The sequence below is a fragment of the Helicoverpa zea genome, chromosome 27 (assembly GCF_022581195.2).
Source record: "Helicoverpa zea isolate HzStark_Cry1AcR chromosome 27, ilHelZeax1.1, whole genome shotgun sequence".
NCBI classification, from domain to species: domain Eukaryota; kingdom Metazoa; phylum Arthropoda; class Insecta; order Lepidoptera; family Noctuidae; genus Helicoverpa; species Helicoverpa zea.
In genome coordinates this window covers 779,008-795,110 of record NC_061478.1, presented here as the reverse complement: position 1 = coordinate 795,110, position 16,103 = coordinate 779,008, and the positions used below count along the sequence as shown (strand labels likewise).

Here is a 16,103-nt window from a genome sequence, read left to right as displayed (position 1 = left end):
ACTTTTAGTATTTTATTTGTAATGATCAAATCTAGCTCTCCACCAAAAATCAGCTCTGTGGGAATTTTTGTTATTTGACCACTACTTTTATGTCTATTTTGACCGGGCTATTAGCTGTTGACGATTAATCTTCAGTCAAATTAGTTTGCTCCGACGACTATCTGAGGCCCGATTATCCTAATTTTACCTAAGCGACATACGATTCACATTCGACTGAGATCCAATCACTACTCAATTACGATTGAAGCGTATGTGGCATTCCGCTATTTTTTCTTTTAAATAAACGTTTTTCTCCGTTTCTGTAATTCAATTATGAATCATATTGTCTGCAAATGATTTACGATTGCAATATGATTGTAGAGCAAACTACCGTATATACCAAAATCACCAAAATAGCAGACCAATCGCAAACCAATCGAAAGTCGTTGGAATACTATTGGTCTTATATTAGTAGCAGAATGCCCGATATGGTTAAAACTGCCATTGCGATTCAATTTCTATTCAATTTTGCCATTATTAACTTAGGAGAATCGGGCCCCTGTTCGTCTATAATTTTTTCCGGCCCACGTCTTCAGTGAGATAATTCTGATGTCTTCAGTGGTGACTTCAGTTCTAAAAGAAAAAAAGAACGAAAAATATTTATTAGTTCATAATGGATCGTACAAAATGATTGTGATTGGAGCCTTCCGTTAAGCATGGACAGCCTGTATTGGGAGACACCGCTCTTACATAACGTTATTAATATTATACTTAAGAATTAACAACCTTGTTCTATGATTGATGACTTAACAATGGCTTTCATGGCGAATGTCAGTCATGGTGGAGATCAGCCAGCTGCGCAGGACATATTATAGTGCACGAGCATTTGTTTGGACACAGGTGCACTCTCTATTCCTTCACTCTCATAGCCCGACAATCCGACACGACCGGAGAGGGGCAGAACCGACATTAACATGCTCTCCGAAGCAGTATCTTAATAAAATAATATACTAAGCAAAGCACGTCAATTTACGTACAATGAAGCTTTAGAGTTGTTTGGGCTCATACAGTATGAAGATGAATGGTAGTACGTACATTACAATTCATGTTTTTAAAAGGATCGACTTAAAACTTGGAATCAAGATATCCTTTATTTTTTAAATTATGCCCACCATACTGGTCAAAAGACGGCCGAGGGACTGTTTAGTCTGCAGTGTGTGTAGGTACCCCTACTTTTAAGCTGATATTCTTTACGACAAACTAAAAGTTATGATAGAAGGTAAGTAACTTCCGGATTTATTCTCACATCTACAAATCATCATCCTCATCCTCCGAGCCTTTTCCTAACTATGTTGGGATCGGCTTCCAGTCTACAAATATCTTGATTAATAACACCAATCATTTATTACCCATTAAAGTAAATTGACGTTTATTTATAGTATCCTGCAAAATTAATGACATTGCTATTTTTTACATACAATGTTGTCGTATGTATTTCTAACAGTACATACTACTAGAGGTCAATGTCCTGACTTTGGTCAGTACATAATTGATATTTACATTTACATAACAACTATATGAAAAGCCCATAAAATGACGGTAAGACTTAAATAAAAAAATAGTTAGGTACTACTTGAATGATTATGACACTAGTTGGCATTCATTGGGGAGGCCTACCTTCATAGGTCTGTGGGCGTTGAGATTTGAGTGGCGCATCGTCCTTCCGTCTCCTAGAAGACAACAGGCCCGTGTTGGCGAACGAGAGTCAGCAACCCCCAGCAGGGCCCACCAGGGCCAAAGCCTGCCGGGGCTTCGGGATTATTCGCGCGAGTTGCCGCGGCTCTGGTACATAAAGGGCTTCAGAAGGAACATGATGGGTTTAAGTCAGGAAGAGTCTGGCACTCCCTCGCGCTGTTAGCCCACTGCGGGAGGAGTCATTTGATGATTTTCCAACAAAATAAATGAATACTCTCTGCAGTGGAGAGCAGTTGGCTGATATGATGATGAAAAAATAGAATACCGAGTGCAACCTACATGTAGAGTTCGTAATTACATTTCATTTCTGATGCTGTCGCGATCCTCAGTCATGAGGTATCAAGGAAGAAGAATATAAACGCAAAATTATGGTGTAGTATATGAGTGACATTTTCTCTTTTCTGCAAAAACAACTGAAAGGAATTTGATGAAACTTGGCATTTTGGAATGAATTTGGAATTTGATGAAGCTTTGTATCAGAATTACAAGATGCTTTGTTACAGGTGCCATTTTCAAACTGCCTTTTGTATACTTATTCCTTACTCTATCCATTCCTAATTTAACATTTTGTTCGTAACATGATTCATTGATGCATTGATTCAGTTGTTGAACTTTTCAAAGTAATCCGGAAAAATACATTTAGGTTTTTAACCAACTGCAAAAAGGAAGTACCTACTCTGCTTGATCCGTATGTATGTCTGAACGGATTTTGATACAGTTTTCAGCATAACATTTGTTAGACTTTTATTAAAAGAAGGTCTTAAGTAAGTATATTATTGAAGTATTTTTATGTATTTAAAAGCTCTTAAAACTTTTTTCAAAATCTCAAGAAGAGCTGGCAAGGTACTCTTGCATCGCCGTGTGTGATCCAAGCATTTTATTTTTCCTACTAGCCACGATGCATTTGTGTTCAAAATCATATGCATAAGTACACTGGAGATAGTTTCGGGTGTAACTCCATTAAAAGCTATGCGAGGGGAGGCGATACAAATGTTGTATCTGGAAGTTTTTGTTATTGTTCGAAGTTTAATTAATTTATATCGCCCAAATAAATTGGACTTGGCTTCCAAATGAATAAGCACATATGGTGACTCCCTATCTGACCTTCTCAACCTACATACCTGGGCAACACGATTACAGCTCCTTGGTATGATTGGATGTCACATTTTTGGGCTTGGTCTAGCGGTCGCATACTGACTGCTATACAAGGTTCGATTCCTCATCATCTCAGCCGTAGGATGTCCACTGCTGAACATAGGCCTCCCCCTTAGATCTCCACAGATACCTGTTGGAGGAGCCCTGCATCCAGCGTCTTCCGGCGACCTTTATAAGGTCGTCTGTTCACCTTCTTGGTGGTCGATTCCTGGGTCGGGCCGAAATTCCTTGGTGAGTTAATATTTTATAAACTTTAAGCAAACAGCCTAGAGTCTGGAAATTAGAGATTGGTACATTTCTCTCCGGTCGTGTTAGATTGTTGTCACATCAGGCTATGAGGGTACACTTTTGTTTGCGCAAATGCTAGTGCACTTTAGTATGTCTAGAACAGCTGCATGATGTCCTTAGTGTAAAGACACACTGAAACTAACACAAGGGTCACAGTCTCTTTTAAAGTCTAAATCAATTCATCCCGCTACTTATCCTGTGCCACAAACCATAGCTTCAACATATCTTTAGCATATCTCTCACTACATTAACAGCATCATTTCGCAATCTCCTCACCTCGCGTAGCGGTCATCTCGCCTGTATATAAGAGAGCACGTTGCATAACTATGCTTATTCAGCGAAAACCAGCCACGGATTTACACGTATGTACCCTTTATATATTTATTTTTTATTTTTTTGTAAATTTTTCTAGAATGTTTTTTTCCATGTTTTGTTAAATTAAAATTGAGCTGCATCTTGTTGTACTTAAATGTAAAATAATTTTGATTTTTAACTTAAGACAGAATTAATTAATATAAGAAAGTGCATAGGCAATAAAATATGGTCTAAAAATATTAGGTAGTTTGCTGCTTTTCAAATAGCAATAAAAATCATCAACAATTAAATAAATCAAAATTATGAAACTAGGTACTCTAGTTAATTATAAAGTTCGTGTTACTCTTTAAAATAAAAGTTCTAGATTAAAAAAAAAATAGAAAGTGTTAATGAAAAATAAGATGCCAAAAAAACTTCATCGTTGGGTGGTTATTCATTGATATCATTAATATAAGCTTCAAGCTTCGTAAAATACATGAATACTGATATCAGTATATTATTCATCTATCCTAATAATATATAATGTAATTTTATAAGGACATAATATATGTAGTTTAAAAAGTAGCGTATATGTTAATAATTCTGCTAAAATATAAACTATACTGAGTCTTTCTCGGTTTCACCCACATCCCAAGGAGAGTTATACCCGGATAAAATATAGCCTATATTACTCGGGAAGAGTGTAGCCTTTCTACAGTGAAAGAATTTTCCGTCCGTCCGTCAGGCTGTATCTCATGAACCGCTATAGTTAGAGTTGAAATTTTCACAGATGATGTATTTCTGTTGCCGCTATAACAACAAATACTGAAAACTAGAATAAAATAAATATTTTGGGGGGCTCCCATACAAAACAACGTGATTTTTTTGCTCATTTCGGTACGGAACCCGACGAAGTTCTTGCGCGAGTCCGACTCGCACTTGTCCGTTTCTAACTTTCAAATTCAAGTTACAACTTAACTGCCTACATTTCAAGTCCCGCTAACATTTGTTCCAAAAGATAATAAAATTTATTGAAAATATATTCTATGAGCTATTGTCTCGCCTAGCAAACGATAGGTTTTACAACTCAGCTTAGAAAATACCTTTATTTCAGTCTGCCTGGAATTCTTAGTATGTAACTGTTATTCTTTGAATGGGGAAGAAAATTTTATAGACTTAGTGTGTGCGTGGTAACTTTAAGCTTTTAGTGTAGTCTTACTAATATTATAAATGTCTGTTGCGCTTTCACGGTATCCGGTAAAAAAATATTCTAGATTTAACTTCAATATACACTCTACGTATTAAAGTCGATATGGCTAGAAAGAATGTTACTTGTGAGATGCCGGCAAAAGAAATATGCTGCGCCGAACAGAAATAGAATTGGGTTAAGTTCAGGAGGATAATGGAATATTCTAGCTAGCTAGAGCTTTTTATAGGAAATCATCAAATTACCCCTCCCGCTGTGGGTAAAGCATGAGGGAGTGTCAGACTCCTAACTAAAACCCATCATGTACCTTCGTAGGCCAGCACCAGCGCCGCGGTAACTCTTTCAAACAATCCCGCAGCCCCGGCAGGCAAACTACCTAAATCTTGATAAAGGATAATAATATTAAAGGCTACTTTTTATTAGGTGCGAGAAGTAGTTCCCTCAGAACAGATAGTGGGTACTCGGTGATACCATACGGCGAGCGATTCGTGAATTTGTAATAATTTATTAAATTTTCTTTTTGCACAAATGTTACAAAAAACAATGTGCAAAGTCTGACTTAACGCCTGGGTGTTTTCTAATAGTCAACATTTAGATGAACTGAATGTTTGTTATACTAAACTTACTGCGTATTCACACTAGCGGATTTTCAGCTCTTTCTTTGATAGCAACATCACTTTTACGGGTGTTAAACATAGCTGAATGGGTACATGACATGGAGCGAATGTCTATCTGACCTCCACAGACAGACAATTAATAAAAAATAAGAAAGGATCACGACAATATTTTTATCAGTGAAAGTTTACGATTTTATTACATTAAACTTACACAGACACAATAAACCATTTGCATATATTTAAAAATAAATAAATAAGCACTAATTAATAAAATTAAACTTTCTACTGTCACTAGAAAAAACGAGTTCGCTGTTATTTTGACACACATATTTATTTCTAGACTTCAAAACTAGTTTTTATCTATGAATGGATATTTTTTATATGATCCAAACCTGTTTTGATCTTGAATTCGTTTCCTGTTATAATAAGTCAAGTGGAAATGACCACAATCCTTGCTAACTAACGTTTGTCTGTCCGGCCATTTCGTTAAAACTACTGAACACTGAACCGATTAAAATTTTTGGTACTGTGATAGCCTGAGTCGTGGTGGCCTAGTGGGTAAAGAACCAACCTCTCGAGTATGTGGGTGTGGGTTCGATTCCAGATCAGGCAAGTACCAATTCAACTTTTCTAAGTTTGTATGTACTTTCTAAGTATATCTTGGACACCAATGACACAAAATTGCTGCCCCATCATCCATTTTCTGCGAGCTATGTGCCCTGACCATTGCCACTTCACAACTTGAATAGACATTGTTGAGTCAAAGGGCTAGTCGTGTGATTGATTGGCTAATTCAACCAATTGACTTTGATTTATACACTGAACTTTACGTCATAGGAAACATATATATAATAATTAGTCTAAAACAAAATTGCCTATCAATATAACGGTGAACCATTAAGCGTTGCGTCAGAATTAACAGTACAATATTTGGTTATCGTATCTACTTACTACACTCCAAACTTTACCGTTGCGAGAACCAGTCCCGATTAGTTCGAAGCAAAAAACTTATTTGCTTGAGATTAGCCGTCATGTGTTAACTGATAGTTTATCGTTTTTAACCGTTAGTTAAAGGTAGTTAACTGGTTTTTTGTTGATTGAATGTTATGCAATGGGAATAGTTTCTTGATTGGCTGTTGCATCATGTTGCATGGAAATTAGGTAGTTGGTTGTTAAGTAGTTGCTACTTTAGACTTGAGATTTTGGGTTTCATTTCAGTTTGGATAAAGTATACTTGGGTGGTTCTACTTAATTACTTTTAGTGTAATTATGAGTTGGGCAAATATTAAAAGGTATGAGAAATATGGTATTAAAGATGCTGGGTTCCTATCGAACCTCTTTCCGCAAATATGTAAAAAGTAGTTGATAGCTTTCCTTCATCATCATCATCATCATCATCATCAGCCTATCGCAGTCCACTGCTGGACATAGGCCTCTCCAAGTGCACGCCACTGAGATCTATTTTCGGCTTCTCGCATCCATAGCTTTCCTTAGCAAGGCCCAAGTTTATCGACCACATAAACGTCAGTTTTCTTAGAACAACTGTTTACTATGAATTTTCAAAGTAAACAATTATTTACTCAAAAACGGAAGCTGAGATGTCGTTGAAAATAGGTATAACACTGAAAGTTTTTTATTCAAGTTGGTCCCACTGGTCCCTAAGAAAAGCGCGGCCAAACAAAATCAAAATCAAAACTCATTTATTCAAACTTGGCTGCGAGACGGCACTTTTTGAACGTCGGGAATTTACAATAGACAGCCCCCAAAACGCCCACCCTTCACCACTTCCTATTTGTTTTTGCTTGGAAGAAGAAGTGGCGCAACAAACTATATTTTTCCATACCCGACAGCAGGTTTTTAAACGGCCTCTAATCCACGGTTCCCACAGATATCCATGGTAAATCTATGCTATTTCCTCATGACATAAATAACTACTCTATGTTCTATGGTACCCATGATTAGAACCTCGAGTTAAACCGGTCGGGTTCAATGAACGAAGTTATTAGTTCAGTTACTGTAGTTTAAATTTTTTCGTTTTTTTAAATCCCTTTCGCAATAACGTGTGGGCGGTTTAAGGTGGAAGATTTTGTGGGTTCCGCATGTGAGAAATTACATATAATATTTTTTTTAGTTGTAGTTCCGTGCCTATAATTTATTCTTTCACATGTAACTTTGTAGTTAGACATTTTTAATTGGTTTGTATTATAGGTACTGATAAGGTATCTTAATCTTTATAAAAATAATGAGTGGCGTTAAATGATGTGATTTCGGATGTATTTATTTATGTTATGTATTCCCCATACCTGTGATTGATTACGTTAATTTTCCTATATTGTATACTAGCTGTGTCCCCGCGGTTTTATCCGCGTCCCGGGTCAACTTGACTGACAAATATCTCCTATGTTACTCGGGGATAGCCTAACTTCATAGCAGTGAAATAAAAAGAAATTTAAGTAAATGCATTCTCTTTCTTTCTTGTTCTTTAAATTGGTTCAGAAGTTTAGGTACAAACAAACATAAAAAAGGTTCCTCTCTATCATATTAGTTGGTCAAGATAATTAAGAAAATACGCGACTGTAGATTTTTCGTTGTTAAAAAGTTATGTTTCACCAAAGAATACCTTAGGTAAATGGTAAATGGTTTTGCGTTGCGGAACTCTAAAATAAAAACATTTGAAATTGACCCAAATGAATTAAATTACACATTTTATTGATTCTCGTTAAATCGTTGCTCTTTTCTTAAATGTTGTGTTTGCGGGACTTTTAAACGATCTTGTTTTTATGCACTTTATTGAGCTAATTTCAACAGAGTTTTATTGAGATGGTAAAAAAACACGGAATAAATTACTAATTACTCGTATATTTTATTGATATATTCGATGACCGTTTTATTAGTATTAAATTAAGTATAATGTACTTATTTACTTTAATAAGACTGTAGCCTTTTTTAGGTCGGCCGGTAATTTGTTTGGGTTCATTTATAAATCAGTATGAAGATGAATGGTAGTACACTACAAAAATCGACTGAAAACTATGGTTGGAATCAAGATTAAAAAAAAAAAAAGGTTTGCCGACCATCGCGTTCACTGCTGGCCTTAGACATAGGCTAGTTTTTACCTGGGACCGGAAATTAATTTGCCCGGGATGCCGGTCGAATCGCGGGGAAGAGTTACTTGATTAAATTATTTACGATAATGTTGTTCTGTTTCAGTTAAAATAAGATGGCGCTGCAGAGGTTGATGCGGGTGTTACTCGTCTGCGTTGTGGGGTACACCAGCGCGTCCGTTGTAGACAATACTAACTTTAGAAGTAAGTAATATATCAACACAGATAGCCCAGACCTAAACTTCGTATCGTTTAAACTATGGTCCAGAGTGGGACCACTATAAACATTTTAAAACCAAAATAAGAAACATCGTTCTCGCTTTTCAGTAAGACTAATAAACAGCAATTCATTTTTATACCTATATTAGAAGATAACTCAAAATCGATTTAGCGTACTTACTAGTGTTAAAAAATTGCTTTAAAAATAAATTACTAAGATCTAAGTGCACTATTTAACTACAACGATAACCATACCATAACCAGCCGTACAATTGCTGCCCATTGCCCAACTCAAAATTATTCGGTTAAAAATAAGTGGTGTTAATTACCTTAAAACAAAGTGAATTGTTGTTTCAAAAAGATATGATTCCAGCCAGGATCGAACTGGCGGCCTTCTGCGTGTAAAGCAGATGTGATAACCACTACACCACGGAACCACGTTGTAATATATGGCAAATTCCGTGAATGCTCTCGGGTTCGATTAGCGGGTCGGGATGCAATTGCTTCGTAGGCTTTAAAAACACTTTCACAATGCAGCCCAGAGAGTCCAAACTCCTGATCTCGCTCCAGTGGTGTCGGATTCTCGTCCTATCGGGCTATGAGAGTGACGGAATAGAGAGTGCACGTGTCCAAGCAAATGTGCGTGCACTATAATATGTCCTGCGCAGTTGACTGATCTCCGTAATGAGAACAGCCGCCGTGGTTGATAGATAGATAGATAGAATATTCTTTATTGTACACCAAAACAAACATAGACAAAGACATTACAAACAAATACGTGTGAGTACAACAGGCGGTCTTATCGCTCAAAAGCAATCTCTTACAGACAACCTTTGGATGGAGTCGATTTTAAATAGATAGATTACGGGTTGATTATCGGTCTAGACACCATTATTAGATATTATTAGTTAACACTCAATCCTTCTTTTTGTGAGAGGAGGCTGCAGCCCAGCAGTGGGACAATAAAAAGGCTGATTATGATGAACATAAAAAAATAATCCATTTTACTGCCTACCAGTCACCCGCCCATATAATTGAACTTCAGTCAAAATTACTGCTAGATAGGCAGTACCCACGAATATTATTCAACTTTAAACCAATACATAAATCATTAACACAACATTCTTTCCGCAGCTCCTCGCCAGAATCCAGCGAACATCTTCACAGTAGGCAACGGAGAACAGTGTCTCAGTGCTGACAGAACCACCGGGGGAGTGTGTCTGTCACGCAACCAGTGCAACACTCAGGGGGGCAAGGCTATTGGCTTCTGTGGAGTTTTCGCCACTTGCTGTTCATGTAAGTATTGAGTTTGATTGGTAAACAGTGTCTTAGTGCCGACAGGACAACCAGGGGTGTCTGTCTATCACGCAACCAGTGCAACACTCAGGGAGGCAAGGCTATTGGCTTCTGTGGAGTTTTCGCCACTTGCTGTTCATGTAAGTATTGAGTATAATTGGGGAACAGTGTCTCAGTACCGACAGGACTACTGAAGGTGTCTGTCTGTCACGCAACCAGTGCAACACTCAGGGAGGCAAGGCTATTGGCTTCTGTGGAGTTTTCGCCACTTGCTGTTCCTGTGAGTATCGAGCTTGATCGGAGAACAGTGTCTCAGTACCGACAGGACTACTGAAGGTGTCTGTCTGTCACGCAACCAGTGCAACACTCAGGGAGGCAAGGCTGTTGGCTTCTGTGGAGTTTTCGGCATTTGCTGTTCATGTAAGTGTTCAGTTTGAAAAGACTCTTGCCATGTCAGATGACACTTATTTAAATTAGGGTTTCTAGTCTTTTCCGCCATGAGTACACTATTTAGACCTTTTTACAGCACTCTTATTTACTTTATGGCTAATTTCCAAAATCTTGGGCATTTCTTTGTAAATTTGAGGACAAAATTCACAATAAAGGGGACCGGAAAGCCCACCGTGTTCCTCCTGGAGTTCTTCAGTTACCAAGGCTGCAGTAACTCTTTTGAACCCAGCAGTCACTTATTAACTTTTTTCTTTTCCAGTAAACGCCTGCGACGTCCGCACGAACACGAAGGTGGCGGTGTTCATCAACCCCCCCCTCAACCACGAGTCCTCAGGCCTGGAGTGCTCCTACAACGTCGAGATCAACAACAACAATGTCTGCCAAATGAGGATCGACTTCGAAACCTTTAACTTGGCTCCACCTACCACTGTGAGTTGATAAATAACTTATTATATCTACAAGCTATAATATACTTAAGTGACATAACCCGTTCTACATGCTATGCGTTATACAACAAAATCCATTCAGTGGTTTTTGTGCCTCGGGAAAAGTCTAGGTAGATGATAATAACAGATGCACTCACATGCATACTATGTGTATGTAACACATAGTAACGCGTATATTCATAAACATACATCCGTACAAAGTTTCAAAGAATAAAGTTATTAGCACTAGAAAGTAGTCTATTTTGGGGATCCGTACCCAAAGGGTAAAAACGGGGTATTATTACTATAACTTTACTAGTAACTGTCGTGGTGGCCTAGTGGGTAAAGGACCAACCTCTCAAGTATGAGGGCGCGGGTTCGATCCCAGGTCAGGCAAATACCAATGCAACTTTTCTAAGTTTGTATGTACTTTCTAAGTATATCTTAGACACCATTGACTGTGTTTCGGATGGCACGTTAAACTGTATGTCCCGGCTGTCAGTGAACATCCTTGGCAGTCGTTACGGGTAATCAGAAGCCAGTAAGTCTGACACCAGTCTAACCAAGGGGTATCGGGTTGCCCGGGTAACTGGGTTGAGGAGGTCAGATAGGCAGTCGCTTCTTGTAAAGCACTGGTACTCAGCTGAATCCGGTTAGACTGGAAGCCGACCCCAACATGATTGGGAAAAAGGCTCGGAGGATGATGAACTTTACTTGTAACTGTATCTCGTGGATCGTGATAGCTAAACACTCAAAGCCCACAGATTATGTCTTTCTGTTCCCACTACAAGTTCAAATATCAAAAAGTGTAGAAAATGAATTCTCTGCTGTTTTATATCTTGATTTCAATTATTTGGGAAAAAAATCGGACACAACTTTTATTTACCTACATAAATTCGTAAACCTGTAGCACACAATATGTACTTACATTGTTAACTATCAGAACTCCCACAAAAAATACAGCTTTCTTCCTTCATCAGGCTACACTATTTTCTTCTTGTACTCGTACTAACTTACATCTCATTTCTAGGTGGACCCAGTAGAGAACGTGACCCAGCGTCCTGGCTTCACGTGCAGGAATGACATCTTCCAAGTGACCAACCTTCAGGCTAACTCTGACATTCTACCTCCTCTTTGTGGTGATAATAATGGGCAGCATTGTAAGTATACGCCTTTGTAATTTATTTCGGCGGGATTCCATAACGTTTGTTTGCTTAATGAATTTTGATATAAGCCTCCATACAAGCAATGTCAAAATCTATCTCTAGTAATAAAGTCTACAGATAGACAGATTATTGCAATCCAACTATAACTGTCAGCCGATAGCCAGATGGTTGGCTGAGTATTTATTTGAACAATAAAGATGAAGAGTTTGTTTGCTTGAACACGCTTTCAGGAGCTACTGGTCTAATTGGTAAAAATCTTTCATTAACGAAGGATATATAGAGTACTTTATATCCGACAGTTCCTAGAGCATACAAGCTAAACTGCTAGTAAAATCTGGTATACTTTATAGACATTCTATAAGAGGAATTATACCTAACTTCTCTTCTTGTCCACAGTATATGTAAGAGTAAACGCGTCTACCAACAGCCGCGCTATTAGGATTAACTTCAAGATTGCTGACCGAGTGACTCAGCCTAACTTGCCACAAGCCACATGGAAGATTAAGGTCACCCAGTTGGAATGCTTCAACACACTTGGGTAAGTTTCCAGATAAAGATAAAAAATCATTTATTCAGAGTAGACTGAAAATCAACACTTTTTGAAGGTCCAAAACACAGTACTCAAAACGCCCGCCCTTCACCACTTCCTATGTGTTATTTCCGGGAATAAGAAGTGGTGGAATAAACTCAACAGCAGATATGGTAAAGTTAGTGGCCCTGGTACATAAAGGGCCTGGTAAAATGTTGAGTTTTATACAGTAAGAGTCTGACACTCACGCTGCACACACGAGCGAGCGAGATTATTTGATGATTTCCCCTAAACAAAAAGATGATTACGGTTACAAGAAAATGCTTTAAAAATAATGTAACGGTGAAAATGACACCAGTCTCGCAACTGCACAAGAGATCGTAACCTTTGACAATACTTCAAGTTATAAAGTCATGATGATTTACTATATAGATTTTGTTTACAGAAAATTCCGCGACGGTATCTTGGAGTCAATAACCCAGAGTCTGCCTTCAACTCCCTTCGGAGGTAGCTCAGCTGATAGAGACGAGTACCTTATTGGTAAGTCTATTGTACCGTCCATATTTCTAACAGAATACTCAATCATCGTGATTTTTTGGGCATGTAATGAGAAGGGTTAAAGAGTGTGTTAAGTATGAAAGTGGATGGAGAGGGGAAAGAAGACTTAAGAAAAGATGGATTGATTTCGTGAAAGCTAGGAATGTAAGCGGAAAACATATGAATACAAATAACTGTTTTTTAAAGAGGACTGCCTGGACTCCACCAAAGCGGTACGGAGTCCTGACGTTTTTAAACAACCAATAGAATTACTCCGTTTAATGATACTACTGAGTAGACGGAGGTAAAATATTTCATAACCTCCCGAGCCTTTTCCCAACTATGTTGGGGTCGGCTTCCAGTCTAACCGGATGCAGCTGAGTACGTGTGCTTTACAAGGAGTGTCTGCCTAACTGACCTCCTCAACCCAGTTACCCGGGCACACAGACACAAAATGTTTGTACAACGAAATTCTTTTGGTTGTTTAATAACTTCTCCACTCCTCGTTGGTGGATTGTCAGGCAAAGAATCCTGCCTAAACCAACTCTTCAAATTCTCTATATACTTCCATCTTCATCTTATCTAATGATCCGGTTATTTCCAGCGCCACCCGGATGTCTGCAGTACTACCCGGATCGGGCAGGAGCGTTTGAATCGTTCAACTATAATCGAGGTCAGGGTCCGTACATAGGAAACCTCATCTACTCCACGTGCTTCAAGAAGAGCCCTGATGTTTGCGGTATCAAGTAAGTTTTAGTTTTTTTCCTTAGTACCTTTGTAGTTCTTTCCCATGGCTTTGGTTTACTTTGCAGGTTCCATCAGTTGCACAAAGCTCCATTAAAGTTAAAGCTTGTTTAAATCTATTGCTGTCTTAATTTGTCAACAAGACAAAAAGTGTTAGCAATAGATAAATACTATTCTACATATGTATGTGTATTCTTCCTTACTTGACTGCAGTATACTGAAGAATCATTTGGTGCATCCAGATAGATACTATTCTTTATTCTTCCTCTGCTAAGATCTTTTATGTTCCTACGAATTCTAGTTATCTCGTACATTGTTGCCTTGTTCGTCTAGTTGTCGCATAGCGTATCTGCTGTACACTGGATTACGGGTTCGATTCCCGGGTCTAAATCGCTTTGATTTGGGTTTTAAGAAACATTCACAAAGCATCCCAGTATCTGGAAGTTGGTAATTCATATACCCGTGCATCAGAGGGCATGTTAATGTCAGTCCTGCGCCTGATCTCTCTCCGGTGGTGTCGGATTGCCGTCCCATCGGACTATGAGAGTGAAGAAATAGGGAGTGCACCTGTCTGCGCAAATGATTCTAACCCCACATAAAACAGTTCTGAAAATAACTAAGCATAATAAAGAAGAACGGAGCAGCTACATATAAGACTCGATCTCCCCAATAAGACCTTAATAAATATAAAAGAGACTATGACCCTTGAGTTTGTTTCGGCGTTTCTTCTCAGGGATCAGTCAGTTAGGAAATGCCGACCTCAGCGTTCTTAAAAGGACGTGTAAAAGTGATGTAATGTTCAACTTGCAAAATAAACGATTTCATTTCATTTCATTTCAATATCCTATATACAGACGTTATTCATCAACAGTTACTAAAATGTAACCGTCATCTTCTCTCCAGATTCACAGCAGCTACCTTCAACATGGCATACCGTGATGAGACCAACATCTACCTGGATACTGACTGTCAGATCAACCCAGTGACCAGAGGAACTCCTCAATCTGAGGATTACCTGTTCATCCCTGAAGCGGAGACTGCTGATGGATTGAGAGGATCCAAGTTCTGTGGGGCTAGTGCTGCTAATCAGATTATTGCTTGTAAGTATGCTTTATGAAACTAGCTGTTTCTCTGTGTTTAGAGGGAACGTCTTTCAGCATGAGGATAAAATGTTTGTTTGGTCCTTCTCAGGTTAGACTGTGTTTAGCTTATTTCGTTTGAATCGGTTCATTACTTCTGGTCAAAAAGTCGGACAGTCAGCTACTTTCACACTCATAATATTAAGTAAGGCTGTCATTTGAACATCTTTGACAGTCGTTACGGGTAGTCAGAAGCCAGAAAGTCTGACCACTAGTCTTACCAAGGGGTAGCCATCGAGTTGTACGAGTAACTAGGTTAAGGAGGTGAGCAGTCGCTTCCAACAAAGCTGGAAAAAGGCCCGAAAAGGCTTAGACTTTTAGACGCTTATTTTTCCCGAAAATAGGCCTAGAATGTTAAAAATTATCTTTCAGTACTTAACACTTATTTTCTTTTATTATTTTTCAGCAACCCCCCCTGGACCCCTCTACGTCCACTTCAAGAGTGACAATCTAGTGACTGACGGCATACCAGAACAAGGATACCGGTTCAGCTATAATGTACTTAATAACTGTTTCGGTAGGATCTAAATTCCTTTGCACTTTGGATGAAACAGACATGCCATTTTGATTGCCAGTATGAAAATATTTTTTGAAAAAGTAGGTACTTTAAAAGCTTTTATTTTTACTTGCAATCGATGTTAAGGATTTTTTAATTTATTTTTGTGTCTTTTTTCTGAATTAAATACTCATGTACTGAACTTCTTGCTATCATTTTTGACAGCTGTCAAAGCATTTAATATGGCCGCTTAGCGTGGTTTAAAGACTGTTTTAATTTATTTTACTGGAGTTTTGATAATTTGAGATTATTATTTATGTTTAAGAGATAATGCATTTACTAGTTTGTTAATGGAGGGCATTTAATTTGCATTTATAGACTTAAATAAATGAAAATTATAAAAAATTACAAAGTTGTTTCATTGTTATCTTTTATTATACTTACCTATTTACATACCAACCCACGCACTCGTATGAAGTAAAAGCGGCCTAATGCCGAGTTTTTAACCAACTTTTCAAAAATAAGGAGTTGCCCAATAAGTTTAGACTTAGACATTCTATTTCATAATACTTAATAGATTTCCCAAAAAAAGGAAGATCTTAATTTATCGGAGTCTTTTGTTTTTTTTTACCATAACTTAAATATTGCTAGCGCCATCAAGGAATCAGTAGCCCAACTAGCACATCGGTTGACTTTCTGAAAA

At 38.0% G+C, this 16,103-nt stretch overlaps 1 protein-coding gene and 1 non-coding gene across 2 annotated transcripts; one reads left to right on the top strand and one right to left on the bottom strand.

Moving 5' to 3' along the window:
- Positions 1–3,497: 3,497 nt before the first annotated feature.
- On the top strand, positions 3,498–15,808 carry LOC124643493. The gene is made up of 10 exons (XM_047182488.1): positions 3,498–3,539; positions 8,506–8,603; positions 9,753–9,914; positions 10,624–10,793; positions 11,820–11,949; positions 12,352–12,493; positions 12,930–13,024; positions 13,626–13,767; positions 14,669–14,865; positions 15,311–15,808. Exons 2-10 carry the CDS (start codon positions 8,516–8,518, stop codon positions 15,430–15,432), a joined length of 1,248 nt encoding a protein of 415 aa, XP_047038444.1. The 5' UTR covers positions 3,498–3,539; positions 8,506–8,515; the 3' UTR covers positions 15,433–15,808.
- On the bottom strand, positions 8,983–9,055 carry Trnav-uac. Its single transcript has one exon. It is a non-coding gene; the product is annotated as a tRNA-Val (tRNA).
- Positions 15,809–16,103: the final 295 nt, after the last annotated feature.

What these genes read in the sequence shown, in the direction of transcription:
- LOC124643493 (XM_047182488.1), top strand. Translation starts at nt 8,516, where the DNA reads ATGGCGCTGCAGAGGTTGATGCGGGTGTTACTCGTCTGCGTTGTGGGG. An exon ending in TAGAGACGAGTACCTTATTG is followed by an intron (nt 13,025 to 13,625) that starts GTAAGTCTATTG and finishes GGTTATTTCCAG; the next exon opens with CGCCACCCGGATGTCTGCAG. An exon ending in CCTGATGTTTGCGGTATCAA is followed by an intron (nt 13,768 to 14,668) that starts GTAAGTTTTAGT and finishes TCTTCTCTCCAG; the next exon opens with ATTCACAGCAGCTACCTTCA.